The following is a 27,800-nucleotide window of genomic DNA, read 5'->3' as shown; positions in this document are numbered from 1 at the left end:
GGTCAGGCGTTGTCCTCGATGGGGAAAACCAGGCGTGTGCCGCGGCTCAGCAGCTCCTGCTCGCGGAAGTCTAGCTCATGCTCTAGCGCCTCCTCCGAGGTGCTGCCACTCCTTTTGCCATTTGTGCCCCAGGCCGACCCTCCGGCGGCATCCCCCCCACCGCTAGATGCCCCGTTGGCTGTGATGGCAGTGTCGCCGAACATGAAGGTCAGGTCGCCGTCGCTGCGGAGGAGGTCAGAGTCGTGATCCCTCAGCTGCTCGTGGTTCTGGAAACACATTCACAACAGAGCATGAAGGGAGGGATGGGGAACATGGCGCGACACAGAGTGGTGCAGTCCAAAGGCTCAAAAAGGGCGTTGCAGAGTCACAGAAGCAGAGGAGGAGACTTTCACTTGTGAGACTCGGCTGCAAAAAACAGGAAACCACCGGTTGCATAGTAACACAAACCAACTATATACTGAAATAGTGTATGCACTGAACGTTGCACTGTATTGTGGGTAGGGTTCTCGCAGGTCTAACTGACTGGCTGACAATCAATGATCTGTCCATGCCCCCCCCCCCGGGGCGAACCGGATGAGTCAACACTGGCTGGGTCAGCAGGGATTACTCTGATGAAGGGATTAAAACAAAGAGATGACATAATCCCTTCTAACTGGGAAATGCAAAACTAAATTAAGGTTTCACTGCTAATACGAGCAGAGGAAAGAGGAAAAGGAACAAATAAAGGGGACTAAACACTTACATCTAGCTTTAAGGACGAATATGGTCACATTCGATCATTGTGGAGTCAAAAGGAAATAGAGTTATGTGGAACTATTTATTTCCTCCACATTTAACGACAGCCATATCCAAAGAGGCGAGGAGCTCCTGTGCAGCATTAAATCGGAGGGGCAGATCTTAAGACAGAACCGCACGCTCCATGAATTAGATTTTAATAACAATCTGTGTCTACTTTCCTGGAACGAAATGTCATTTAAATGTTGCAGCTCAGCAGAGAAGAGGGGGGCTGTGTTCAGAAGGCCCGAAATGAAAGCATTTCACAAAGGGATGACAGAAGGAAGCTGCCAGGCTAGGTGTGGCCGTCCATCCAGAGGAGGTCTCTGTGTTTCAAATATTTGAGTGCACTCGGCACGGCGTCTTTCAGGACAACGATCATCGTGGAGGTGGTGCTGAAAAGAGTCTTTCCTGCCTGTGGAATGCCCAGAGGCCTCCTGACTGTCCATTATCCATGTGCTTTGTTTGTTTGCTGGCAGGCACTGGGAACACACTTTGATAGTGTGACAACTCTACTGAGAGAAAAGCCTTCAGTATGCAAAGAGAGTCTTCCTGAGCTCCCCCAGGCTCAGATTTGAACAAAGAGCAGGAAGTGAAAACCATCATCTATTAGTGATTTCACAGAATTCCTTAGTTAAAAAGTCATTTTCTGGTGAAGTAAAATCAAACAGCATTTTATTTCTACCACCATCAAAACTTGGGATATGCTACATGTCTACAGTTAAACGTATTTTAATTATTCCTGCTGGTAAAATGTCTCGTAGTCTGGATCAAGTATAAAATACATTAGATCTGTGAAACGTTAAGCAATGTTTTTACCAGATGAAAACTATACGCACCAGCCATGAGTAGGGCGCTATCATCTTCTCTTTGCACGTGTCCTTTAACTCATGTGACTTGCAGTGAGTAGATCCTTTAGACCTCCTTCAGTGTTCAGCGTTTACTCACCTCATATGCCTGAGGGCTGGTCAGACAGCTGGCCAGTGGTCCGCAGCAGGCCGGTAGGGTGGAGGTGAGGGGTGGGCCGCTGTGTGTCAGAATGGGCTTCAGGTAACTGGGCTGGCATTAAGGAGAATGACCTGAACAGTCAGCAGGTCTGATCTGCCTTGAGCAGATGAATGCATCATATCTGTACCACTTCATATCATGAACTGGAGTGAATTCTTTTATCGCAGACTAACAAATCTGTACCCAGAAGCCCCTGTACCAGGGCCCTCTAGCAGTTTTGCTCTGAGGTGCCGCAGCAGGCGAGAACTCCAGCCCGATCGCTCCGGCTGTATCTAACATACGTCACCAGAGAGAAAGCTTCCGCTGTATGACACAGCAGCTCCACCCTAAAGCAGCTACAACCAGCCACCTGGGGAGGCAGCTGTTGAGAAAGGGCAGGTGGGAGGAAGCAGAGCACGAGCTGCTAAACACCTTCTGGTGAGTTTGTTGTTGCTGCCAGTGATTCAGAGCAGTAAAGACAACAACTGTGACTATATAGATCATATAGAGTACAAAGGGAAACAGGCCAATCCTGAGTGGATATATGACCCAATAAAAGCAGATGATTATTCAGTGGATGAGGAGAATATGGTACACACACACACACATACCATCTTTGTTTCTGTAAAGCAGGAATGCAAAAGGATACTTGTGATCAAAGGTGTACCACAGTCTGAAGAGCCAAGCACTCTCCTGCTTAGTTTTACTTTGTCCTTCTTCCTGGCTGCCATCCTGAAGAAACACATGGAGAGAAAAAAAAAAGATCTGAAGAAAAATTCAGGTAAAGCATCAAGTCATTAATTGTGAACAAAGTCAAAACAAAGGTTTATATGAGGGCGAGGCATGGAAAGGATGACCAGCATGACGTGGGACATAGACGTGAGGTTATGTGTGTGTCTTTGCATCATTCCTGGTTATTATGTTGTTTTATTTTTTTATTTATTCCTTAAATACGTTTTTTATAGTTTTCCCAAGTGTATGTGCAGTTTATACTTCATTCAGAGCCAAAATTACAAATCTGAATAATTTTTTTTTTCTTTTTTGTCATTTAAGTGTCCTAATAAATACATTGTTTTGAATCTTAAATCATCTTCATGCAAACATATTTGACAATAGCTCTAATCGAATGTGACTTCTCCCTCTTAATATGCCACAGTGGGATCAAAATTAGCAGAATAAATAAGCTTCACCATTAAAAGTAAAAAAACCCCGAAATGATTGAGATGTGTTTAGCGTATAGTGCACGCCACTTCAATCTGTCTGCTGTGCCATTTCACAAATTCAGCTCCACTTCTCTAGATTATGGGCCTCCTGATGTGCTGAGTGAGCTCCACGCCCGCATTAAATTGCAGAAGTAGAAGTGTTTCAGCTGATAAAGCAACAACAGCAGTCACAATAAGTCCTCAGTGACGTCCTCACCCCTTGTAAGACCTGGAAGCTGTCTCCGCCGGACTGTAGGTCCTGATCCGGGTCCACACCAACCCTGAAAAAGTGAAAGCAAAAAGGAAATATGAACTCAAAAAACGCTGTTTTAATTTGATGATCGATGCAAATCAGAAGCATTTGTCAGCCCAAATGATTTCTCTATAGAGCACTGCCTTCATCTTTATAGCTTTGTCTGAAAGAAGATTTATTCTCACTTTTTTTTAGCAGATATTTGTCCGAAGCTGCTTAAAGCACACATTAAAGGACTGCCAAATTATTTAGTGGCTGAAAAAATGCTGCTAATTAAAAGCACCAGTAATCAAATCACATACACAGGAAAACAGTTCAGAAATATGAGACTAAGATGTGTATCGTTTGTTTCATTCAATGTGAGTATATGTGTTGGAGAGTTGGTGTAACATTTGTAGATATTTGATCACATCTGGAAGAGGACCTGGGATCAACCTCGACACTCCCTCCATTCACTATTTGGGCTAAGCTAAGCTAAGCAGCTGCAGATAAAGCTCAGCATGAACGGGAATGAAATTTCAAAACTTTTTTCAAAGTGCTGCTTGCTCCCATTAGCGCTCCAGTCATTGCAGCTGGACGTGAATAATTCCCCTGCTGTGTCTCTTACCGACGGGATTAACATGAACACAAGTAGATTTTAAAGGGGCACTCTTAATTCACATAAGCTCTGGGTGCAGTTGAGTCTAATCCTGGTGGACAGAGGCCAAAGCAGCCTTTCATGGGTAGAGATGAAACAAGTGCTGTAAGTGACACAAATGAGAATGTCAATCTCAACACGTTTCTAAGACCAAGTAATGAACGTTTCTTCCTCTTTCCACACAAACAGCTTGATAAGCATATTGGGGTTTATGCCCTGATGTGCTGCACAAGGGACCTTCAGCAGCACAGAGGTCAGAGGACATGCAAAGACAGAGGTGCAAGTGCTGCGATCGCTGTATCGGGAAGGAACTGTAAGATTAGCAGTGGGGCCCAGAAGAGAGGCCCCTCCCAGCACACATTATCTCTGATAAACAGCCGCATAGAATAGTGTCATTCATGCTCTGACCTTTAACCCTAAAGCTAAGAACATCTCCTCCTCAAACTAATTTAAAACACTCATCACCAACAGTCTAGTCTCCAGCGTCTCCCTCCTCCAGCGATGACAGGAGGAGCTCTCACTCACTCTCCATCCTCATTCTGCAAACACTTTAGAGACCAGTTCAAACATATTTGCTCCTCCAGGGCAGCAGTGTGTGTGTGTGTGTGCGTGCGTGTGTGTGTGTGTGTGTGACTCGTCCGTTGCACTGCTGTGTGATAAACCGGAGAGACATGGAGAAATCCTTCAGCGGAGGATTTGATCCCAGCCGGGGAAACTCCTCCCAGAGCAGCGCCTCAACCTGCTCGCCTCAAAACCCACAAAAGTCAAATCTATTTCAACTCAGTTCGACATCTGAAGCACGGTCCAGGGTTCACCTTTTTCTGGTGAGGACATGAATGAGCTATCCCGCGTTCCCCTTTATCAGAAAAACAGAAGTGAGCCGGAAGAAGAGAGATTCAGAGTTGAAGCAACCACACTTCCCCAACACCAGTTACCGCCAGAGAGTTTGGACACAGTCAGATACGACACCTGAAGTACTTCCATTTCCCATGTCGCCGTTGATCATCCTGCAACGCTGTGCCACGTCCAGCGCTGTCACATCGACAAACACACACACACACACGCAAGCATCAAGCACGTTGAAGATGAAGCACGAGGTGTTATATTTAGTGGTTCTTTTTTATGTTCTTAAAAATAACCGTGTCGTATGTTAGATGTTTATTTAAAGAACTGAGATTTGTCCCAAATCAACACGATTCGATCTCGTCTTTAGAGTCACATAACGAAAGGACGTCTTCTATATGCTCTTACAGTAGATTCGAGCACATCCTCAGAATGGTGCAGTCATGTTAGGAGGAGGGGGAGAGCGCAAGCAGGTAAAAGCACCCGCCGCTTTGAAATCTGCAATTGGCAACAGACTCTGCCATAAAAGAGCAAGCTTGAATCCTCTGATTTGGCACAGAGGCTCTGCAGTTGGTTAAGCCAACACTGAATTTATTATCCAAGTTTCTCTTTGATATCTTATTAAGGCCCAGATGCAACTACATCTCAATGTACAGCTTCATAGGCAGCAAAGAGCATTTTATTTAACAGTGGGAGTGTCGGAACATGGAGCAGGAGCAGAGGGATGCATCCCATAAAGGCAAGGGAACACTGAACCGTGTTAATGTGAGCTGCAGAATAAAGCCACTCTGTGCTGCTTTTCTTTTTTGCCCCTGTTCCAACTTTTCAGAGATGTGTAACTGGCATAAAATGCCGAATGATTTCATTTTTACAGTTACGTTCATGAAATACAACTTTAGAGTTATTGACTCTGTGTTGTTTTACATTGTGCTGCAGGTGAAAAAGGGTGAGGACACAATCACGTTGTGTTTCATGAATGTTTCCGAGGGAATCCCGGGTTGTGGTTTCAGCTCAGCGTCTACTGAGCTGTTTGGTTTTTTTTTTGTTTCCTGTCAGCAATTCTTAGATTAAAACTTCTGCTTCTTTCAGTGCTGCACTTCCTTCTTCTAATCACCTTTTTTACTACCATTCAGCAGCAGTTTAACTCTTTACAACGTTTAATTCTGTTTTAACAATGTGCTCCAAACAAACACCAACAAAGATGCTAAAAGTGCAACAACAGTAGTGGAGTTGAGGGAATAGCAGCTCTCTCCTTCCTCTGTTTCTGGCTCCCCTGCCGGACCTCGGTGTCCAGCTGTGCGCCTGCCTGCTCACGAACCAGTCATCAAAATGCAGGAACCGAATCCCTTTCCCCGCTGAATCCAGATGCTTCCTATCCCAGCACCAGTCCTCCATCATATCCCTGCTAGTCAAACTCGCAGCATCACCATAATGGACCTTTTTCACACCCCAGGCTCACAAAAGCAGTGAATACCCACTTAAAAAGCTCATCTTCAGTGTTAAATACAGGTAAACGAACTGCAAGTAAACAGGCAGTCATATGTTGTTTACTGCCATTTATTATATAATGTCCGATTGTTCCTCGGAGCTTTAAAGTATCCCGCATTAAGAGGAAGAAAATGTGTAGATTTACACGCATACAGAGAGAATGCTGCCTGCATCTGAGCTGAGATCAGCCTGACATGCACCACATGTCTCTGTTACCATGGCAATGACTCCATCTGGGAGATTTTAGCAGCATGCTAAATGCCCAACACACACCACAGCTGCTGCTCGGCTCGAGGCCTTGCTCACGTTAAACAGAGGCTGCTCACTCAGTCTCACACAGCCCATAATCTGCTTTGTCATGATGGACAGAAAGTCAGAGCTAGGAGGCTGGGCTTCAAGCACCCAGATGGAGCGGTGGCAACAATCCCATCACCTGGAGCACCTCTGGGCTGGACAGCTGGCGGTACGGTGGCTCGGAGATTTAAAGTGTGAAAACCTGCAGGACTTCCTGTTGCAGGAAAACAAATTCCTGCAGGCTGGCAACGCATTCGGGGTGTAACCCGCCTCTCGCCCATAGCAAGCTGGGATCGGCTCCAGCAACTGCAGTGGTCTGCAAAGCGGAAAAGTGGGAGAAAATGGATGGATGGGTTGAAAGCTCTAGGGAAGGAAGACCATGGGACGTGGAAAGTCAGCCAGAGGACAGATCTCTGAACGCAAGATCTCGATGAAGCCAGCAGGCAGCACAAAATACTCCAACTAATAATAATAAACACATGGAAATACAGGCAAACAGGAGAAAACAAACTGTCCTACAAAGACAGACAACAGACCTGAACTCAGCAAACCGGAGTCCAACTCAGCGACGGTTAAAAAACATCACTGTAATGGTGAACGTGGCACCGACAGAAATGTGTTACAACCTTGTTTTCGTTATTTGCAGTCTGTCGTTTACAGGCTTAATCTGATTAATCTGATGCCACGAGATAACGAAAGGAGAGAATCAAGGAAATTAGATTTCAAATGTGTGAAGCTGCAAATCAGCTTTTGAGGGTGTTCACATTAATTACATTGAAAATGTAGTTCTTTTTGCTGCGAGGACTGAAATTACAGCACAAAATGATGTCACCTGATGTGTAGCCAGGACAGCATCGGTGTTGTCCCACCGCCGAACACCCAGACGGTGAAGAAGACGATGAGCAGCGTGGTGGTGAACATCATCTGGCGGGCGTAGGTGGCCGTGTCCCGGATGGCCAGAGCGAATGCCATGGCCCCCCGCAGACCTGGAGAAGGTCCCATCCAAAACCAATGAGTTGATTAACAGAAAATCTGCATTCTTATTGAGAGTACGTCACGGATTCTAAAACGATCCCTGTCAAATTACAGTAAATTTTATATCTCATAGATTTAGACTGTTTGCAAAACAAATCAAGTGCATCAAAAATGATCAATCAATAATAGAAAATAATCCTAAAGTGCAGTGCAGAATCACGGTCAGCCTTTTACCGCACCAGCAAACATCATCATGTGTTGGAAGTTTCCCTTGATCTTGTGTCTTCTGCCGAGGTTCAGCAGGAAGGACAGCGGGTAAATGTTGAAAGCTCGTCCAATGAATATGGCAATCTGGCACGCAAGGTCAAGAGGTCATCTGAACAATGTATTGATTAGGACTAAAGTAAAACATGAAAAAGGAACTTATTATTAAAGCAGAAAAATATGATTCTTTTTTTTTCTTTTCTTTTTTACCAGAGGAGAAATCCTCTATGAGACAGAAACCTGTTGGACAGTTTGGCCTTGAAGGATACAAAAGCCCCCAAGATGAAGATGGGGCTGAAGATGTGATTCTGGAAGGTGAACAAAGCCAAACCCATGTAGGAGAAGATGAAATTCTCAGCCAGGAAGTGAAGGACTTCAAATAGCTGCAGGGAAAACATAACGTTCATCATCAGCCTAGAGGAGTAGCAGTAAGACAGCTTTCACGTGCTCGGTTCAGTTTGACATGCATTCCCACACTGCGCTGGTTGAAATCCTCTCCCTGGAAGCTTTGTGTTCCATGTGTTCCCTCAGAATCCAGACAGGCTTCAGGAGCAGTTTTTATTCCCCCTCCTGTAGGGGTTATTCCCCGACACACTGTGTAAGAAATAATTAAACGCACACAAAATGAATCAGGCAGACAAACTTCGATACTTTACCGGTAAGGAGGGACCCTGCTCGCCCAGCGGCTGCGAACAAAAGACCCCTCGCCCGAGACCTCTCGGCCTTTTTATTCACACGGTGAAAGTAGGTTGTCCCAGGTATTTACATAGATCCCTACCCCCTTCGATGAAACTAAAGACAAAGGGAAGTTTTCCTATGGGAAAACCTTGTGGCTTCCTCCATCTTTACAGTTTTACAATGAAAATAAAACAATAACCCTAACATTTCCCTCCTGGAATTTTCATTTCACATGGCCTAATATTTATACTGTAACATCCTTATCTCTATGGTTACTACAAAACATTCGGTGTTAACTAAACATGCTTCAAACACTATACTAGAACTAAACTATCAGAAAACAATGATAAAAAAGAATCAGTACAATCAAAATCAATACCTGAGTTATTACATTCATGATCTGAGTTCTTACATTCAAGATCTGACCTGAATCAGGGAGGAAGGCGAAAAACCCGTAGTTTGCAGATTCCATCTTCATATAGCATACATCTTTCAAACGGGAAAATTCCTTCCACAATCCAGCTGCACCTGCGATTATCTTAACGACCCCCAATCCAGGCATTTTAACAATCCTCCTAATACAATGTCAAACATCTCATTCATCGTCAACAAGGAAAACAAACATGAAAAAACATAAAATCAAATCAGTACAAAAACAATCAACATTCATTTCCACAATCTAAATGTCACTGTCAAACCCTTTATTCACAAATCCTACGTTAGCGCATTACCGATATTTCTCCTAGTTTGAATTACTTTAATATTTTACCAGCACTATCTTTTCTATACTGTAATTTGAAAACAGTGACATGATTATTTTATCTTTATTGCTCCAAAGTTTTAACACATCTGGAACATTCTGAACTCTAAATTAAATTACTACAATGTCTATATTATGTTATGGATGGATAATCATAACAATCTTTTACTGTCTTATTAACTCAACTTGTCACTAGAATTTAGCTACTTTTACTTACTCTAATGCTATCAAAAGTCATATGCCTAGACACTTTTACGTTGTTGTAGACTTATTACTTCTATTTTAGTATAATTGTTAACCTATCTTTCTATTAGCAATTGTTTAGTTAAATTTAGTTTATGAATTTAAATCTACATCCTGCTCATTAGTGTTATTTGATCTATTTTAGGATTCTAATTGCATCGTACGCTTCTCCACTTAATCATAAATTACTGACAGTTGCAATTAATATAGTATAACGATACCAGGTGTTGGTTAACTACTCCTATGAAACTCTCCTAATCTGCATAAATTACTTTATGACGTTCTTCTAGTCACACATCTCTAGACAAACATTCAAACAGATTACACTTTGGAATATGCAAACTGTTCTTGGTGTTAGGTCAGTCTGGTTGTTCTCGTTCCTTGTCCATCAGCAAATCTTCTTGAAAGTGATTCAGCTTCACCGTCAGCGTTCTTGTCCTGCGTTACACTGTGAGGGTCTCTTCCTCACGGATCTTAAAATGAGTGTGATTCAATCTCTCACCACCTCTCTCTGATCAGACTTCCTGTCTGCATCTCTGGATCAGTTTGGCAAGAGACGTTTCCTCCTGCAGTGCAACAGATGGATTCAGGAAGAACTCTGGATGTTCACGTCTTGTTGGTGTCGTCAGCATGACCCTGAGTGGTCCTCCGTTCCTCGGTCCGGACCGCCTGCTGCTTCCTGATGGTTTCCATGAAGACGCCGACACCAAACACGCTCTGTAGATTCGCCCTCCTGTCGGGACAAAGAAAAACTTCGGCAGATCATTTGCTCTCTGGACATCGTTCAGAAAGAGTGTGCTTCATCTTTTCACTCAACGCTTCCTCTTCACCAAATCGATGTACTGCATCCATGGCTTTTGGTTTCTTCCGTGCATTGGCCAAACCTCATTTTAGCCTTCTCTACACTAGCCTAGCGCTCTGATATACAGTGACATCTGATCTGCGTGTTGTTTCAAACCTTACCACCTGATTCACAAAATCATTACCGTTATAACTAGTTATTATGGCTACTGGAACAGGATTTAGTGATTCTACACATATATACAGCAAACATTTTTTTTTTTTTTTTAGTATTATTTTTATTCTTCCAGAGTAATTATTGATTTAATTACTGCTGTGCAATCCCTCCTGTTTGAACTATGAACGTAGTCCATGGTTCAAACTTGCTTCCATTAGTAAATCGAGTCTATTCTATCAGCATTAGTCTAACTTGGTTTATACAATGTCTCAAAATAATTCCTACTCTTACATCATATTCACAACATATTATATACATCACTCAATTTGGGATGAAATAAGTTCAAAAGAGTTTCCATGTGCCTCTCACCCTATGCTTGTCTGAGATGCTCCTATTGAGGTTGCCATGCGTTGGCTGGAAGGTTCATCGCCTCCAGTCCGTCAGGCTTCTCCTCTGCTGTTGTCTGAGATGTTCCTTCGACCGTACAGCGCTTCCGTTGGCTGTCGTTTCTGCATCACAGCTTAGCAGTCTCTCCTGGTGTTCCTGGAGCTGCTATCTGCATTCGCAACTCAGAACAAAACACATTTCTTTATTGACACACGATAAAATCTTTGAACCTCTTCCTTCCTTCATTTCATGTTTCACTATTGAGAACCCGTATGTTGGCAGAGTTTATCTGCTCCCAGTCCAGTCCGGGATCTCTCCTGCTATAGTAGAAAAAGCATTAAATTTACATGTTATATTCACAAATGTCAAGTTCCCAATTCACATCTGAATTGATTCAAGTCTGTCTCTAGTCGTCTCATCTTCCTTCAGTCTGAAGTCAGTCTCTAACCTCCTTATCTGTCTTGTACCGTAGTCAAAAGTCCCTTTAGATGTGTGCGTGTGTTTGTGCAATTACCTGTCCGCCGTTGAATCATCACCAATTATTTTAGATTTTATTTAGATCCTGAGATTACTTTGGTTTTTAATCTATCAACAAACTCTGAACTCCTGCTACGTGTCTCCATGGATTCACCCTCTGTTTCAGAAGACCTTTTGTGGCTATGCATTCCACAAACCATGGACATGGGTCTGCAACCAGCCGGTCTCTCTCAAACAAAAGGCGTCTCCAGAAGAATTTGCACATCAAATGGCTGTGCCGTAGAGTCAGCTACTCTCTCACAGCACAGACATGGATGGTTCTGTCATGCTAATTTGGAATTCACAAAGACTTTTTCTGCTTAAGCCTCCATTTTGTGGTTGTCCTGGTCTCCATCTTGGAGGTGCCATGTGGTCTCAGCATGCTGTTTCGCCATGCTGCGTCTTTGTCTCTTCTGAAATGCTCAAAACAATCTTTACACATCATATTTCTTACATGTTACGTTTCCAACACTTACCACATTCTGGTTTCTTTTCCTCAACTTAGCTGTTCCTCCACACATTCTCAATACTTTCCGTATACTCACCAGTTCCTGCTTCCTCCTCCTGACGTTCTTCTCCACTCCATCCAAGCAACCTTCTCAATCCTTCTTAAATCTCCTCCATCATTAAACATCCTCTTGTACCTTAATTACTAAAACATCACTTTTTCCTTCTTCTTTGCTAGAAATAATCTATTTACAAACAAACAGTCTACTTTCCTAGATGTCTATCTTCAACAGGGAAGGATATCCCCCCCCTCGCACGAATGTCCAGTCGAGGCCTGCAGAACTGGTCGCCATTTTGGAGTTGTTGTCTGCATGACGTTTCTGTGCAGCGTCCACCATGCGGCGTGTCTTTGTCTGCTTCTGAAACATTCTCCATCATTTTGAAAACTGTTAAACATTTTTTCCTCTTTTTTCTTTTTATGGCATGATCTTGCAAAATGTCCTCTTCGGTTACAGTTCCAACACTTTGCTTCACTTACCTTGTTCTTTCTCCCATACTTACTGGTTGCCTTCTTGTTCCTTATTCTTTGACGTTCTTCTTCCACCTCTCCATCCAAATCGTGCCAAAATACTTCACCTTTTCCTTTTGTTGCATTCTCCATTCCTGCATCAATTCTTACCAACCAACAATCCACTCCTGCTTTGCCACTCTGCTCATTTAATTTTAACATGTTGTGTGTTCTTTCTATCTCCTCTTTAATCCACAACTGGTGTAAACCTTCAACTTCCTCCTTCACTGGTTCATTTTCTGTTCTGACTCTCATATGGATATGCATCCCCCTCAATGGTTCTACTTTCAAATGACCAGTGAATCCATAATTTGCTTCCCAAGGGTTTACATTCTCAGAAGAATCTGGGTAGCGATATTTCATATATTTTTTGTCCCCTGTTGGGATCTGTTGCTCACTAACAGGCTCTTTTTTCTTTTTCCCGTTACAAATCCCCATTATGCTAAATACAGAGTGTGGTTTATCAAAATACAAAGTTCTCACGGACCAATATTCAGATTCTGAACAGCAAGCTAGCCAGATGAGGCCTCAAATTCAGCCTTTCACCGGAGCTTTTGCTCAGAACTAATATTGTTTTCGATGCAATTGATAACCACCTAGATTCCTCATAAGCCAAAACAATATCAATCCAAAATGATCTTCAGCCGTTAACGGACCGTCAGCCAGATGACCAATAATGCTCAGACTTCATTCACGCAATACGCATTCAAAACACAGACACACTCCCCACGTGGCTAACCGCTCGCTCGCTCTCTCGCTCTCTCTCTCTCCCTCCCCCTCTGGCCAGACTAGATCTCACTTATTTTTAAGGTAAACATTGTAATAATGATTCCTTCTTGCGCGTAACTTTTCATGCACACGACCGGCGTGCACGTAACTCATACGCGTGAACCCGCACGCGCGTAACTATTCATGCACACGACCGGCGTGTGCGTAACTCATACACGTGAACCCGCACGCGCGTAACTATTCATGCACACGGCCGGCGTGTGCGTAACCCATACACGTGAACCCGCACGCGCGTAACTATTTGCGCGACCAGCGCGGGTTAAAGCAGCTGCAGTACTTTAACACAAGTTTGTCTTACCTTCTTTAAAACGTGCGTAGGATCGCTGTTCGGGCTCGTCAAACCGTCCGTCGGCGAACCGAAAGAGAAAGGCTGGCCAGTGAAGAAGTTGCTCCACTGGACTTTAGATCCGCTCCGTCGGAGCGCGTGCACGTTCAGCTTCCTCACCGCGGCTCGGAGACGTCGGTTATATTGAGCGCCGGCACCTCGAAGGACCAACTTATGTAGGGGTTATTCCCCGACACACTGTGTAAGAAATAATTAAACGCACACAAAATGAATCAGGCAGACAAACTTCGATACTTTACCGGTAAGGAGGGACCCTGCTCGCCCAGCGGCTGCGAACAAAAGACCCCTCGCCCGAGACCTCTCGGCCTTTTTATTCACACGGTGAAAGTAGGTTGTCCCAGGTATTTACATAGATCCCTACCCCCTTCGATGAAACTAAAGACAAAGGGAAGTTTTCCTATGGGAAAACCTTGTGGCTTCCTCCATCTTTACAGTTTTACAATGAAAATAAAACAATAACCCTAACACCTCCAAGGTTACCAGGATAGTTACACGACTATCTATCTCACTCTGGGAGAGAGACACGAGACAAACCGACAGACAGACAGACGGTGGTCTACGTTCACACTGCCTTTGAGACACACATTATTCTGATGTGACTGTTCACACTGCTTTCACATCTGCAGGAATCAGATTTGCCCCTGATTTAGGACCACGTATGAAAAGAGTTCAGAAAAGATGACATTTGCTTTCACACCGTCCTGAAAAAAAAACCACACACACATACATCTGGGTTAAATAAGAGAAAAACTAAATTAGGTGTGGTCACTTTTTTTTCCTGGAGCGTGAACATAGCCATAGACACCCGAGATGTTTGAACCTCAACGTTGCAAATGTGTAACTTCTAAAAGACGCCTGCCACACACTGGTCCAAAGCGTGTCCCGCTGCACAATGTCCACGCCTTAATCTGTACCCTGCCTGTCAAACTGAACCCCGCTGGGAAGCTAGAGGGATGTCCTCGGACAACTCCCATTAAGCTCCCAGCAGGCTGATCACTAAGCCATCTGTCATCGGCACAATGTTCTCTACACTCATGGGCCTCAAACAGCCCAAACAAATGAACAAATAAACAACGAAGGCTGCTGCGTGAGCAGGAAGAAGGCTGACTCTACCTGCTTGGTGCGTTTCGTGGACTCTTCAGAGAGGTTGTTGTAGGTGTAGTGAGCCTGTGTGATGCCGCAGAACAGCACAGCCACGACACCTAGGGGACAACACACACACACACACACACACACAATGCTGAATACAATGAAGCACACAGCGCACTGAACAGGGAGGGCAGCATAATTAGGATGACTGGCTTTAACATCTCTGTTTAAATCACAGCCACATTTCTTCAGTTTAAACTCCGAGCCGAGTTTCATACAGATGCTCCTACCAGAAAAAACTCCAGGTTGCCTTGATGTGGACAGACCATAACCTCTCAAATAGTGGGACACAAGATCAAATCTGATCTGATCAGACAGCATTTAAGTTCCTTTAGGTCACACACATACACAATATGAAGGGTCTTTTTCTATTTTCGCTATTTTCACCTGTGAACCTGCAGGCCTCGGCCAGCAGGAAGGTGCTCCACGACATGAGGAAGAAGAGCGCCGTCTCCAGCAGCGGGAAGCAGTGCAGCTTCGTAAACTTGGTGACGTGGAGGTGGAAATTAAGGAACAACACTGAGTAGGAGCTTTACGACTCACAAATAAGGCACATAAGGCACCCTGCAATACGCAAATAAATCTGGAAATGAGACATCATACTTATACTGTGAAGCAGGCTTCAGAGAAAGGATATGAGAGCCGTGACAACTCCTGTGGCCGCACCCATCACGAAGGAGCCGCTGAAAATACCCAGGAAAACCCCCACTGACTTGAAAAAGGCTGCGGCATCAAACATGTGTGTGTTTGCAGCGCTGGGCTGATAAGCCACGATAGACCTGGAATATCAAACAACACGTGAGAGCAGGCGTCAGAGTGTGCCATAAAACTATTCAAAACATTTGCACTTCTACATGAATTAATGCATAAGGAGACGAAATCAGGCAAAGGCAATGGAAGCTCGATTAATGATTGATCTGACATCCTCCACTAGAGGGAGACAAAGAGCTCTCTATCTGTGGAGGGGAACTTCTGCTCTGTCTCACATGACTTGAATTTCACCATCAGGAAGCAAAAAAAGCTCAAAACCACACAGAGAGATATCTATCTTGTCAAAAAAACAAAACATGGAAGCTTAAATCCTGCAGGTTTCTGAAAAGGAAGAAACGTGTCTTACGATGAGAGAACAATGGCCACTGCATCGTTCATAACACTTTCTCCAAACAGCAGAGCATAGAGATCCCCATCTGCGTGGAGCTCATTGAAGATGGCCAACACCGTCACTGCAGAGACAGCAAGGTATACAAAACATTCCATCGGCCATTTGTTTTACAGACAGCCTCAACCCAAACAACTCTGGCCTGCACGGGTCATACCGGGGTCTGTGGCAGAGAGGATGGCACCAAAGAAAAGGCAGTCAGTGTAGTAGAACTTGTCAGTCAGCTGTCCAACCTGCTGCATCAGTTTGACCACGCCGTACATCAGATTCCTGGTGATAAAGCAGAAAAGGAGCGCATCACTGGTGTGATGTCCGGACAGCAAGATCATCGAGCTCCTGGTTTGAACCCGACATGTCACGAACAGAAGGCAGACACTCACCCAATGACGAAACATGAGATGGCAGTGCCGAGGAATGCATAGGTTAAGATGGAGCCCAGATTCCTGAAGAAGTGTCTCTGGATGAAGACGAGTAGAGAAAATACACGTCAAGCAAACGTTTAGAGCACATGTGAGAAACTCAAGGCCCCGGGGCCAAATGTGGCCCTCCAAATCATTTTTTGTGGCCCGCGAGAGCTGTGTGCAGACATTTATTTTTGTAAAATGCCGCATCTGTCACACATCAGCCCACATCTGTTGGTTGTACTGCAGTTCTGCCCCTCTCAACTATGACAAAAGAATTTTGAACAAAGTTAATGCCATAACTTATGTTGGATGATATTTTTCTTTATTTATTATTTAATATTTACTTGAATAAGTTTGATTATTAATCGATGGAGTAGTGTGGTTTTCTTAACCTGATCAATCGAAAGGATTTATGTTATAATAACAGCAATAATCTATCCATATATTTTTACAACTATACAATTGAATATGCAATGTTTGTAACTGAAGTAGTGAACTGATCAAACGGAAAAATTCAGCAACATGGCAATAACAATAGCAAAACGCTGCAGTCGGGAAATGAATAATCTGCTGGCGGTGACTATTGAACATTATTTGAACTTGTTAGTTTTTTCCAGCATGGGCTGAAATGTTGATCCCGGCTACAAATGGCGCTCAGGATCAGCACTGGACAGCTCCACAGGTAGTGGGATATATATGGAGCTGTCCAGTGCCGATCCTGAAGGCAAACTTCAGCACTGGACAGCTCCATATGTAGCCGGCTACATACGGCGCTCAGGATCAGAGAGCGCCATACCATACAAAAAACATTGTTTTGAGAAATGTAATTGAATAAATGACATTTTTTGTAAGGCAACCTCATTTCTTTATTACTTAATTATATATACAGTATCCTCTTACAAGCATGTCAAAACAATGCTATTTACTGCTTTTTAAAATAAAGAAATACAATTAATATTATGCAGAATTGAGTTCAGCCTTTTTGCCCGGCTCTCCAGAATAATTTCTGTTTCTCATGTGGACCAATGGAAAAACGAATTGCCCACCCCTGCTCTAGACGCTGCCGGGCTTCCCGTGTCTGAGGGCGCCGTAGAGCATCACAGAGCCGCTGCTATGCTTCACCGTGGGCAGTGCTCCTTTCATCATAGGCTTCATCTTTCCTCCTCCAGACAAACCGCTGGTGCCAACAGATTTGCACGTGTGTGTGCTGTAATGACTGAATGTGCGGCGTTCAATAATCCTGTGCTGCGGGTATTGGTTCAAAGGAGCTTTGCAAGCTGTTGAATTGAGCGATTCAAACTGTTCTTGTTGGATTTGTTGTTGTTGTTTTTTTACAAACAGCCGACAAATAGGAAATGTTGCCAATAAACCCGATACACAACGAGGTTCCATCTGCTCTGCAGCATTTCTCTTCCGTCGTCCGACACCGTGCAGGGTTTACACCAGGCAAACCCTTCCCTCAACTGCAGATCAATAAAGGCCTCCGGTGTGTTGCTCCCTGTCAAACAGGCCTAGAGACACTGCATGCACACACACGCTGTTTAACTGGTTATAAAGCAAACTCGTTCCATAACAAAAGTGTCTCTTCTGATCCCTTTCATAGCTGAGAACCTAATGTTTGAGGATCACTCCGGAATACGAGTTTCTTGTATAAACAACAAAGAATTAAGCAAACAGAAGAATGGTTGCCGTGACAATTATGTCAGGACAGACATATTTACAGCAGCTGGTTATGTCTAACTGTGGATGAATTACAGTCCTGTGCTCAACCACAGTTGAACTGAATCAACAAGTTAATGACCAAAGAGACACACAAGCAGCACGCTCCTGTCTGTCTCTCCAAATTCAGGCTTCACAATAACCCCCGACTGCAATAGAAAACGGTGGCTCTCTAATTCCTGCTGTAGGATTTAGCAAATTCCATGGCGAACTAGACATCACTCAGAGAGTAAAGCCCCACTGAGGCACGTTATCGTCACACTGCTGCCATTTCAGCTAAAGCAAACAGTCCCGTGATCATTTGACCCTCGTAACGCCTCATCTTTGATGGAGAGGATGACACCAATCAATGCTTCCTTCAGCAGGACCCGTAAAGCAGCCACAGATCAAAAACAACTACCGGTATTTATTACAATATTATAACAAAGGCTCGGCCATGCTTTATAAACCTTCTACAGCTGGGCTGAAGGCCGGCCCACACCACGGAGGCAGACTGCATCACTGTCTGACGTGCACAGAAGCTATTATAACTACATCGTAGTACTGTTTGTAGTACAGAGTGTATACAATCAGTATAATAACTAGGTAAGGTGATACAGCTACGTTCAGCTCTATGCAGTTGTACTTCTTTGGGGTAAATGATGTCTCCATCGTGGTGGTTTGGTTTACATTTATTGATCATCTCCTTTCTGATTAGCTTTCCTTAGATTAGATTAGATTACCTTTCATCTGTATATCTAACAGTCCTCTGTGAGCGAGTGGGTTCTGTGCTGCTTCATCGTCGCTCGTATCCACACAGTCCAGTTGATTCCCTCCATGCGAGTGGGTTTCTTGTGGGATGCTGTGAGCTTTTCGTCTTGTGTTTGTCGTTCGTTTACGCTGTTCTCCGGCTCCGCCTACGTTTGGACTTCTAATAGATTAGACTGGTGCTGGATTTGAACTCCTGTAGTGAAACCACTGTGCTTTTATTGACTCTGTTTTTCTGCTTCCCCCAACTGTATGAGATTAAAGCCCTTCGCTCTGTGCTCCCTCAATGTGACGTTTAGCATGTTGACTATTTACACCATTTTTATTATAGCATGTTGGAAAATACTAGCCTTTGATTATCAACACAAATCTACAACGGAGACTGATGGGTATTTTACATTTGAGTCAGTATCAATACCGCCTGATGAGAATATCTAAACAAATAGCCAGAACAATTCATCTAACAGTCACTGAGATGTTTGGGAATAAAAGGCTTCATCAAACGAGTGTCATCCAGGCTGCTGATGTGGCAGAAATCAGTCTAATCCACTCAGCTACCACACAGGGTCAGACAAGCAGATAAGGTTATCTGCAAGAGGAGAGTTCCCCTCATTCATATAACCTGATGTAATCCTAATGAAAACGTATCAGATGACACCAACTGTTAAAAAAAACCCCATTTCATTCTCCATCAGTCCAAGCATAAGAAGCTCCTGCTGCTGCAGAGGAAATTCTCATACCTGTAAACATGGAATACAAATTTGAAGAGCAGTGGATTGTCCTAATTTAACAAATCTGTTGCTCAACAGTCAAAAGCAGAACCCTTCCTATTCTGTCTGTACCAGCATCAATGACGGGAAAAGAGGAAATGAAAGCCAACGGCTCAGGACTTCCCTTCGCAAAGAAAGCTTATATTCCGGAAGGAACGCTCTGTTTGTGCGCCAGTGAAGGTTTCCCTAGCTTAGCATCTGTCCGAAAATATCACCTGTGGCTCACCAAACGCCATCATGTCGCTTTGACAGAGTCACCAGTGCTAATGTACAAACGCCCGCTCACCTTCTTCAGACTGTACCCAGCATGGAAAATAATTGGGGGCAGCAAAATGTTGAAGAAGACTTCCGGGTCAAACGTCACCTGGAAAAGATAGAGAGAGAGAGAATAAAAAAAAGTGAGAGCGGTACAGCTGGCAAAAATGTAAACATGTATTCAGGTTTTTTTTTCACCTCCACCACGGATCGTTATGTTTCCCCTGGTGTTTGCTTGGTCGCAGCAGGATTGGTGGGGTGGGCATGTGACATTAACAAACCCATAAGATCAAACCCATTAAAATATCATGCATTTTTTCTGCTCTATTGAACTTCACAAGGCCTTTATGGACCGTTTATGTCTGTAATCTGGAGCAAATCCTCAAACGTACTGAATAAATGGTTTAAAAAGAAGGAATGCTTTTCTTCAATAACTGTAAAATCAGTAATGCAATGCCAGATCCTCGGGCTCGGATCATGCCCGAGGAGTAATTCCATTAGGGTCAGTCTGTCTTGGGACTGTGGCTTTGACGTGAAGTGACCTAACGGGGGCTCTAATCACCCATGGTGGAGGTCCGCGCTCTCTGAGGGTTATGACTGTTACCTTCCGCAGCATGTCATTCTGCTCCACGTTGTTAATCTCTCGGGAGTTGATTTCTCCTTTGAGGGCGTACTCAAAGAACTTGCCGCTGACGTTCAGCAGCAAGGTGCTGACGGGCCCCTCGCTCAGCGTGCAGCTCGGGGGGGGCTTGTTGTGGTAGCTGGTGGCAGGGATGCCGTACCGCAGGATCACACCGACCAGCAGACCTGATGGAATCGAAGGAGACAAAACTCAGTCCTGGGGAAGGTTTTTCGTGCTTTCCTGCTGCAAACGGAAGAAAATATAGACGCTGTCGGGAGAACTAAATGCCAGAAAGAAGGGAATGAGGCAAGCGGGTTTTAGAACATAAATCATCTGGTGAGACACACTGAAAAGCAACGCTGCCAGCGCTGTGCTCTCTCTCTCTCTCTCTCTCCCAATCAGAGAGTTCGCCTCATGCATATCTACCCTCTTGGTTTTGTCCTACTCAACAAACAATGGCCGTTTATCAGGGGGTTACTGATAAAGAAACAACAGCAAAAGACTATCTTTATAAAAAAAGAATGAAAAGGAAGGTCGACCCGGCGAAACGTGGTGATCTTTTGACGCCATTAACATATGACACGCATCGATTGGTCTCCGTGATCCCGTCTCAGCAGGCAGCTCAGCATATACCAACTGAAAAACAAGGCTTCCTGTAAAGGCTGCTCGACAGCAAATCAATACGTGACAACTTGGGTTCCCACTTGGCAGCACATCTGCATCGGTGTCGGTCCAAAGAAACAGACGGGGCTCTAACGCAACAAGCATTGACTTTAGCACATCAGGGAGGAAGGAGTGTGTCCCAATGTAAAATCATCAGTGTCGGTCCCCCCCCCCACACCTTTAGGACACGATGACGCCACAAAAGGCAGCTGAACTGGAAGAGTGTCAAAGCACAGTTGACCTGCAGAGCGCTTCAAAACAAGTCAAAGTCTTTCTCATGTGAAGCCGTCTGTTAATGAGTGACATCTGCACCACTAACTGGAACCACACTGTTGAGCTATTGAATGAAGAGCAGACGCAGGCGTGCTGTTAATCATTGTGGCAGCACGTTACAGACCCCGGTCACATGACTTTCATCATGTATTGCAGGGAAAGACTTTCATTTTGCCTTCAGCTCTGGTGAAAGTGAACCTCGAATACGCTTTGCAGTGTCTCTTCTGTGCATCTGCAAGGAACCACAACTCTCTGTCTCGTGAATGCCGCCAACCCGAAGCCCTCTGCGTGATCACCCGAATGATCTCTGCCGTCCTCGTCCTGTGTGTCCTGATTTTGGAAGCTTTAACTATCAGATTTCTTTCTTTTTTTTTTGGTGAGCCTGTGTTTCTTGTAATTTAAACATTTCCCCCTCATCGCCCAAGAATAAACTTAACAGCTCACTGTTCCCATAGGAGATAAATAAGGCTACAGCATATGCACAAATGCTGCTCTAATCTGATTTATTACATTGCGCTCAGTGGATTCCCGACATATGTCGGGGGTTGCGGTTCCCATTCCCAGTCAGTGGAGAACCGAGCCAGCACCTGGCCTTACTGGCCGCGGCAACGTGAGCCGGCGAAACGCAAGAGATGCGCGTCAGTGGATTTGAATCATCTCCGCATCTCCCAGCTTCGTCTTGTATAACCTCTGTGCCAGCCGCAAGGAGGCTGAATCACGCAGAGCCTGCGGGATGCGGTGTGTGTGTGTGTGAGAGAGAGAGTGTGCGTGTGGGTGTTTGTGCGTTCCACCTATAATCCGATCAGCCTCACCGTAAATCATCGCCAGCCCCGTTTCGTGGAGAAAACGGACGCGCCTGTGCTTGAAGAGCCATATGGTGAGAATGGTTAAGGTCAGCAGGAAGATGAACGTCAGCAGATTCACGCTGTCTTGGCGGTGACTTTCCTCCGCTTCCTTCTCGCTGGCGAGCTCCTCCATTCCGTCGCCCTCCGCCCGCAGTCCCGACAGTCCCGCGGCCAGGAAGATCCACGCGGGGAGCGTCGCGTCCAACGCGCTGCGCTTCGGATGTCGGAGCGCGTCCATGGCGCAGGATGGATGCTGCTGCTGCTGCTGCCGCTGACACGCACGCACGCACGCACGCACGCACGCACGCACCGCTCAGCCGGGGTGAGCAAACAACCTTGTGTGTTTGAAGAGCAGCGAGCTCAACCTCTTAAAGGCGCACGGCACCGCGGCGGGACTGCGCTGCGCCGGCGGTGGGAAGAAAAGCGCGCCGCCGCCGAGTCGCCACCGAGCCGCCACCGAGTCGCCGCCGAGTCGCCGCCGAGTCGCCACCGAGTCGCCTGACGTTGTGATGAATCAGCAATTCCGCGGTCCGTCCTGTCAAAACAGGAACTTCACACGAGCTGCGCGTTTCTCTTCTCTTTTCTATGCAAAACCAGTAAAACAAATGTCCGCTATGGATAGTGCGCCTTGGAGGTAACAGCGAAGGGTTAAGAGGTGGGTTGATGCCCGGGGGCTTCAGAGGGAACCCTGCACCGTGCTTAGGGGGGGGGGTTGTTTTGGTGTCATGACTCAGACTGCAACTCTGTAGCCTTATCACCCTCATTAATAAACACGTTCAGCAGGAAACTGTTTTCAATGGGAAAACAACAACATAAACCTGGTTCGGTTCAAACAGCATAAAGGTAATCTTATGTTAGACATGTTTGTGGTTTGTTCAGCACAATTCATTTCTTTTTGAATGTAGTTTATCAACATGCAACACAATTTATTTGTGCTATTTGATTCAACTCTTTTGGGTCATTTTATGATTTAGATCATTCTATTACTGTATTTATCGTGTCCTTTTTTACATAAACTAGTAGCCTTAATCGGGATTTAGACTCAAGATGACACCCTGAGTGATGTAACCATTACTGAGTGAACGATTAATGTAATGAATGAATGGTGAAATCAGATATTCTAACTGGGAGATCTTTTGATTATTGACGTACATTGCATTTATATGTTATATGTATATTATATCATTAATGGCAAAATGTAATGGCAAAGAAGGACTTAGTTTTATCATCTGTGAGATAGCATCGAATTTCACGCAACAGTTATTGTGCGCTAATGTAGACGAAGTTAGCATTTAAATTTAAACTTGGACAACATATTTTGTAATTTAAAAAAAATAATTATTATACTTTTAATTTAATGCTCAAAAGCACTCCTTAAGAAATGGATCTAACTTTCCTGTATTTTGAAAACGCCTAATAAGTACACACACACACACCTCCCCAGCCCGTGTCTATATGAACGTCTGTGATTGGTTGTTCTGGATACGCATGTGACGCTGATTGGCTCAGAAACGAGGCTCGGAAACAGGAAGTAGAAAAAAAACCATATTGTCACCTAAAGCGCACGGAAGCTTCTACCTCAAACATTGCGCTGTGCAAAGGGTCGTTGCGGAGAGACTATTCGGCTCATCTGTTCGCCACCGAGAGAGGAAAATGGGCTGCTTCTTCTCGAAAAAATCCAAAAGAAAGTCACCCGAAAAAGAGGATCTTACACCGACAACCAGCAACGCGGTTCCCCTTGGCAACAGCGCAGAGGAGGCACCAAAACAGTACAGCTGGGATAAGAGAGAAAAGGTAAGACAAAACTCAAAACAAGGGCGTAACAGATAAATGAATGGCGCGGCTTTACTCTTCACTACGTGTTTCACGTCTGTGTGAAGTCGCTCCCAGGCGGATGAAAAGAGGCGCAGTCAGCGATATATTTAATGCATAAATCTGTAATAGATTCCAAGTTCAGATCGTGTTTCCGCCATTCGAACGTGATCGTGAAACTGCTCTGTGGGAGTCACCGTGTTTCTCCAGCCAGTTCTTCTCTATGTTTTATTTGCACAATATTTCCCGAGTGCGGGAGCGACAGGAATCTGGCGTATCGCTGAGATTGATTTGCGCCGCAGCATTTATTATGCTATTATCCAAATAACTCCATTAATAAATCACCTGTCGTCGAGGTATCCAGGGCGGCACCGCCCAATGCTGGAACTAAACAGAACATGCTTTTGGGTTTTAAATACAAAGCCTCTCTGTCTCTCTCTGTTCATGGAACATTCTTATCTCATTATGGGATTATTACGCAACACTGTGGTTCACTGTCGGTGCGCTCACCGTCGTTAACGCGGCCTGCTCAGAGCTTAGCAGGTGTTGCACTTCCGTTTCCGCTCCTGGGACGTCACACCCTAATTATTATGACGTAAATGAAGCGGTTTCCTTTTGCATTCCTCGCTGTGTAGCAATTTAATGAGTCACACAATAGTTTACACGTGTGTCAATCATCAAATGCATTATTCCACATGTCAAACCTGTCCAGTGGAGGGCCGAGACACTCCATGTTTTCTTTCCAACCATCTCTCCAGCAGCTGATCTCACTAATGAGTTCCTTCTCTCAAATCGGAGGTGTTGATAATTACAATCACCTGCTTTAATAGCCGGCTGGAAGGAAAACCTGGAGTGTCTCGGCCCTCCGCTGGACAGGTTTAACACCGCTGCCTATTCTATTGAAAGGAACAAACAAATAGCGGAGAAAATAAATCTAGATTACATCCATAATTGTTAGAAGATGTTCTAGAATCATTGATATGTCCGGTGTTACAAAACAAAACTAGCGCGGCGTTCAAGTAGAGCTTATACAATCCCAGGACTCCTACATGCAGCACGCCTGGTCTTAAATGATCGAATAAATCGTGCTCATCTGGAGGCATTTCTAGAACCGGAGAGGATAACATAATCTGAGCTGGTTGATAATTGTTTATGCGTTAGTCTCTCCTTATATGATAACACATATTGTTCCAGATCCTAACAAATCTAATAGATCTTTCCCAGGACACAGCCCAAGTTAGTGGTAACAGTGCCGGCAAACAAATGAATAGAATCTGCACGCATGGGTGAAAACATAACCTCCTTGACAGAAGAGATGATCAGCATTGCTATTTGATGACGATATTAGGTCAGTTGCAGGAAGAAATTCTGCGCATCGCTAAATATATTGTGAGAAACGTCATCTATAGTCGCCTTTCTCTTTCACAGGTCGATCCTAAAGATTACATGCTGACTGGGCTCAAAGATGTGACAGTGGGTCGTCTGCCTGGAAAACTGAATGGACAACAGTTTGTCATCCAGGAGTGTGAGAACTGCAGCATCTACGTGTTGGACCACTCGGCGACTATCACCATCGACGACTGTGTCAATTGCCGCATTGTTCTGGGACCCGTCAAGGGCAGCGTGTTCTTCAGAGACTGCAAAGACATCAAGTGCGTGGTTGCTTGTCAGCAGTTCCGCACGCGGGACTGTAAAAAGATGGATGTGTTCTTATGTTGTGCAACTCAGCCCATCATCGAGTCATCTACAGGTATGAAGTTTGGCTGCTTCCAGTACTTCTACCCTGAGCTGGGCTTCCATTTTAAAGACGCGGGGCTCAGCATATTCAACAACAATTGGAGCAACATCCACGACTTCACGCCCGTGTCTGGAGAAAACAACTGGAGCCTGTTGCCCGAGGCTTCAGAGGTTCAGGATTTCCTGCCGGTCCCAGACGGCGAGTCCGAGTTCAAGTCTGTCCGAATCTCCACCGACGCCTCACGCAGCATTGTGCCTTTGACAAAGGGAGGGAGGCGTAAGGACAGCGAAGAGTCCTGCCTCTTTGTTTTCTTCGCTGGGGAGTACGCCACCGCAAACACCCGCAAAATGATTGACCAGGTGAGAGGAGGGAAAAGGGGTGGAGTGTGTGAGCACTGTCATCCAAGGCCTGAAAGAGGTTTGAGATCGCCACCCCGCCGCGTGTTTATTCAGGATCTATTTGATTGAACTATTCAGTGCTTTTTGCCCCATACAGTAGGTCGGCGTTTCCTTGTGGGATACCGACATGTTCCATGAATTAGTAGTTGAAATATAAACATTTAAAAGGTTTGATCTGGTGAGAATTTTCTGTCTTCCAAGTTAGCTACTAATCATGTTTCAGAATGCTGAGCTGCCTTTGTAGCTATATAAGCATTCCAGGGGTGTTTCAGTTGCTGCCAAAGTATGCATTACTCATGCACTTAAGTATGAGACTGGATCCACATGTGGGACAGTACAGGCATGTCCTTGCAAGATTCTCCTTCTACAGTTTCTCCCCTGTGTGTTTGTGCCTAGAGGATTTTGTTTTTCCTGCAAACCTTTTATTTTCCTTGTTCAACTTCTCATTTGTGCAGGCGATCGCTAAAGGCTTTGTGCTGATCCAGACCAAGCAAGTCTCGATGCGACCTGAGGATGCAAAGAGAGTGTTTCAGAACGAGGCTGAAGGCCTTGTGGAGTTGATCAAACAAGGTAGTTTGTGCATTCCATTTCGCTTCTCAGAAACTCGGATGCAGAAACTTAACTGTGACGCATGCAGGTAAAGGTTTAGGGGCACCTGACGGTGTTTGTTCTATTGGCATTTCCTCAAAGACTTGCTGGAAAGAATTCAGTTCACGTTAACTCGTGATTAGCAGGAACGCTAAAAGCGGTTTCCTCAATCTGTTTTTGCTTTTAGCCAAATTTGAGTTTGGACAATTTGAATGTCATTCTGCTATGATGGAGGTTGTGTTTTGTCCACTTCAGCAGAAATTGAATTAGATGCATGGATCTCTATTTCAATTCAAAACAGCAAATCCCAGGATTGAGATTTTTCCGTCTCACCATTAAAGGTCCGGTCGTTGCCCTGGAGTTGAACGGTGACGGAGTCGTGGAAGCCTGCAAGAACATTGCTAATGAAGCGTTCGGTGGGATAAAGGTAATTGTGCCGTACGTGTGCCACGTTGGGTCATTTTTAGTTCTTTAGCAAATATCAAATCTTGTTGTTCTTTTTTCTCCACAGTTTTTTGTCTCTGATAATAAAAACACATCTTCTCGTGACGTGGACAACTTCTTTAACTTCGCTGACATGCAGATGGGCTTGTGAATCAAAGCATCGACGGCTCGGCGGATATTTAATCCCGGCTATCCGGTGCAGGTTGAATAAGTGTAGATTTTGATTGTTTCCCTGTATTACAGGTGCTGTCACCTCGCCATCCCCTAGTTGCTAAGTGTGCTGTGAATATTTATATTTTCTGAGAATGTATTCAGTAATTTGGAGGCTTTAATCTGTTGTGAATGTATCTCTTTGCTGTAAATGTAATTCATTTTATTTTGTACTTCTGTTTTTCTTACCTTTCTCAAATCATAACCGCAGTGGAAAATAAGCATGAGCACAAGAAATGCCTGAGGAAAAACATTTTGTACCTGCACGTCATGTTGTTATTACTGCTGAGGATTTCTTTGTGTACGTGTTGTGGATATTGAACTCTTTTTAAACTGTGTATAATGTATATGAATGCTGAGTAATGATTACCACATTTTTATCGGGCCAAAGCTGAGATTGTTTATCTTGCTGTTCAATCAGATTCACTGATGTGTGTGCACTAAACGGTGTGAACACGAGCTGAGAGTTCGATGTAGGCCGCTGTTTGGATTCTTCTTTTTATTTTGTTATTTGTTTTGTACCCTCGACTGAATGTTTTTGTACAGAAAAAAAGTTAGTGTACTTTGTTATATTTTAGTAAACGTTGTGACTTCC

General features: G+C 44.5%; 2 protein-coding genes across 3 annotated transcripts; one reads left to right on the top strand and one right to left on the bottom strand.

Annotated features, from left to right (window-relative positions):
* Positions 1-2: 2 nt before the first annotated feature.
* On the bottom strand, positions 3-22,253 carry slc9a7 (solute carrier family 9 member 7). Of its 2 annotated transcripts, XM_068743134.1 has the most exons (17): positions 21,983-22,172; positions 20,217-20,419; positions 19,644-19,721; positions 16,098-16,174; positions 15,875-15,987; positions 15,676-15,781; positions 15,196-15,337; positions 14,946-15,051; positions 14,523-14,611; positions 7,987-8,100; positions 7,693-7,804; positions 7,309-7,464; positions 4,823-4,889; positions 3,181-3,244; positions 2,411-2,493; positions 1,723-1,828; positions 3-266 (listed from the first exon to the last, which is right to left on the bottom strand). In XM_068743134.1, the coding sequence occupies exons 1-17, from the start codon at positions 22,146-22,148 to the stop codon at positions 3-5; spliced, it is 2,046 nt and encodes a 681-aa protein (XP_068599235.1). In that variant the 5' UTR covers positions 22,149-22,172. The 2 variants fall into 2 exon arrangements, with proteins under 2 accessions (XP_068599235.1, XP_068599234.1); XM_068743133.1 differs by lacking the exon at positions 4,823-4,889 and having other exon boundaries at positions 7,311-7,464; positions 21,983-22,253.
* Positions 22,254-23,586: 1,333 nt separating this feature from the next.
* On the top strand, positions 23,587-27,800 carry rp2 (RP2 activator of ARL3 GTPase). The gene is made up of 5 exons (XM_068743720.1): positions 23,587-23,809; positions 25,256-25,924; positions 26,419-26,533; positions 26,893-26,978; positions 27,063-27,800. Exons 1-5 carry the CDS (start codon positions 23,669-23,671, stop codon positions 27,144-27,146), a joined length of 1,095 nt encoding a protein of 364 aa, XP_068599821.1. The 5' UTR covers positions 23,587-23,668; the 3' UTR covers positions 27,147-27,800.

This window comes from Brachionichthys hirsutus, chromosome 9, assembly GCF_040956055.1.
Source record: "Brachionichthys hirsutus isolate HB-005 chromosome 9, CSIRO-AGI_Bhir_v1, whole genome shotgun sequence".
NCBI classification, from domain to species: Eukaryota; Metazoa; Chordata; class Actinopteri; order Lophiiformes; family Brachionichthyidae; genus Brachionichthys; species Brachionichthys hirsutus.
This window is presented reverse-complemented; position numbering and strand designations above follow the sequence as displayed.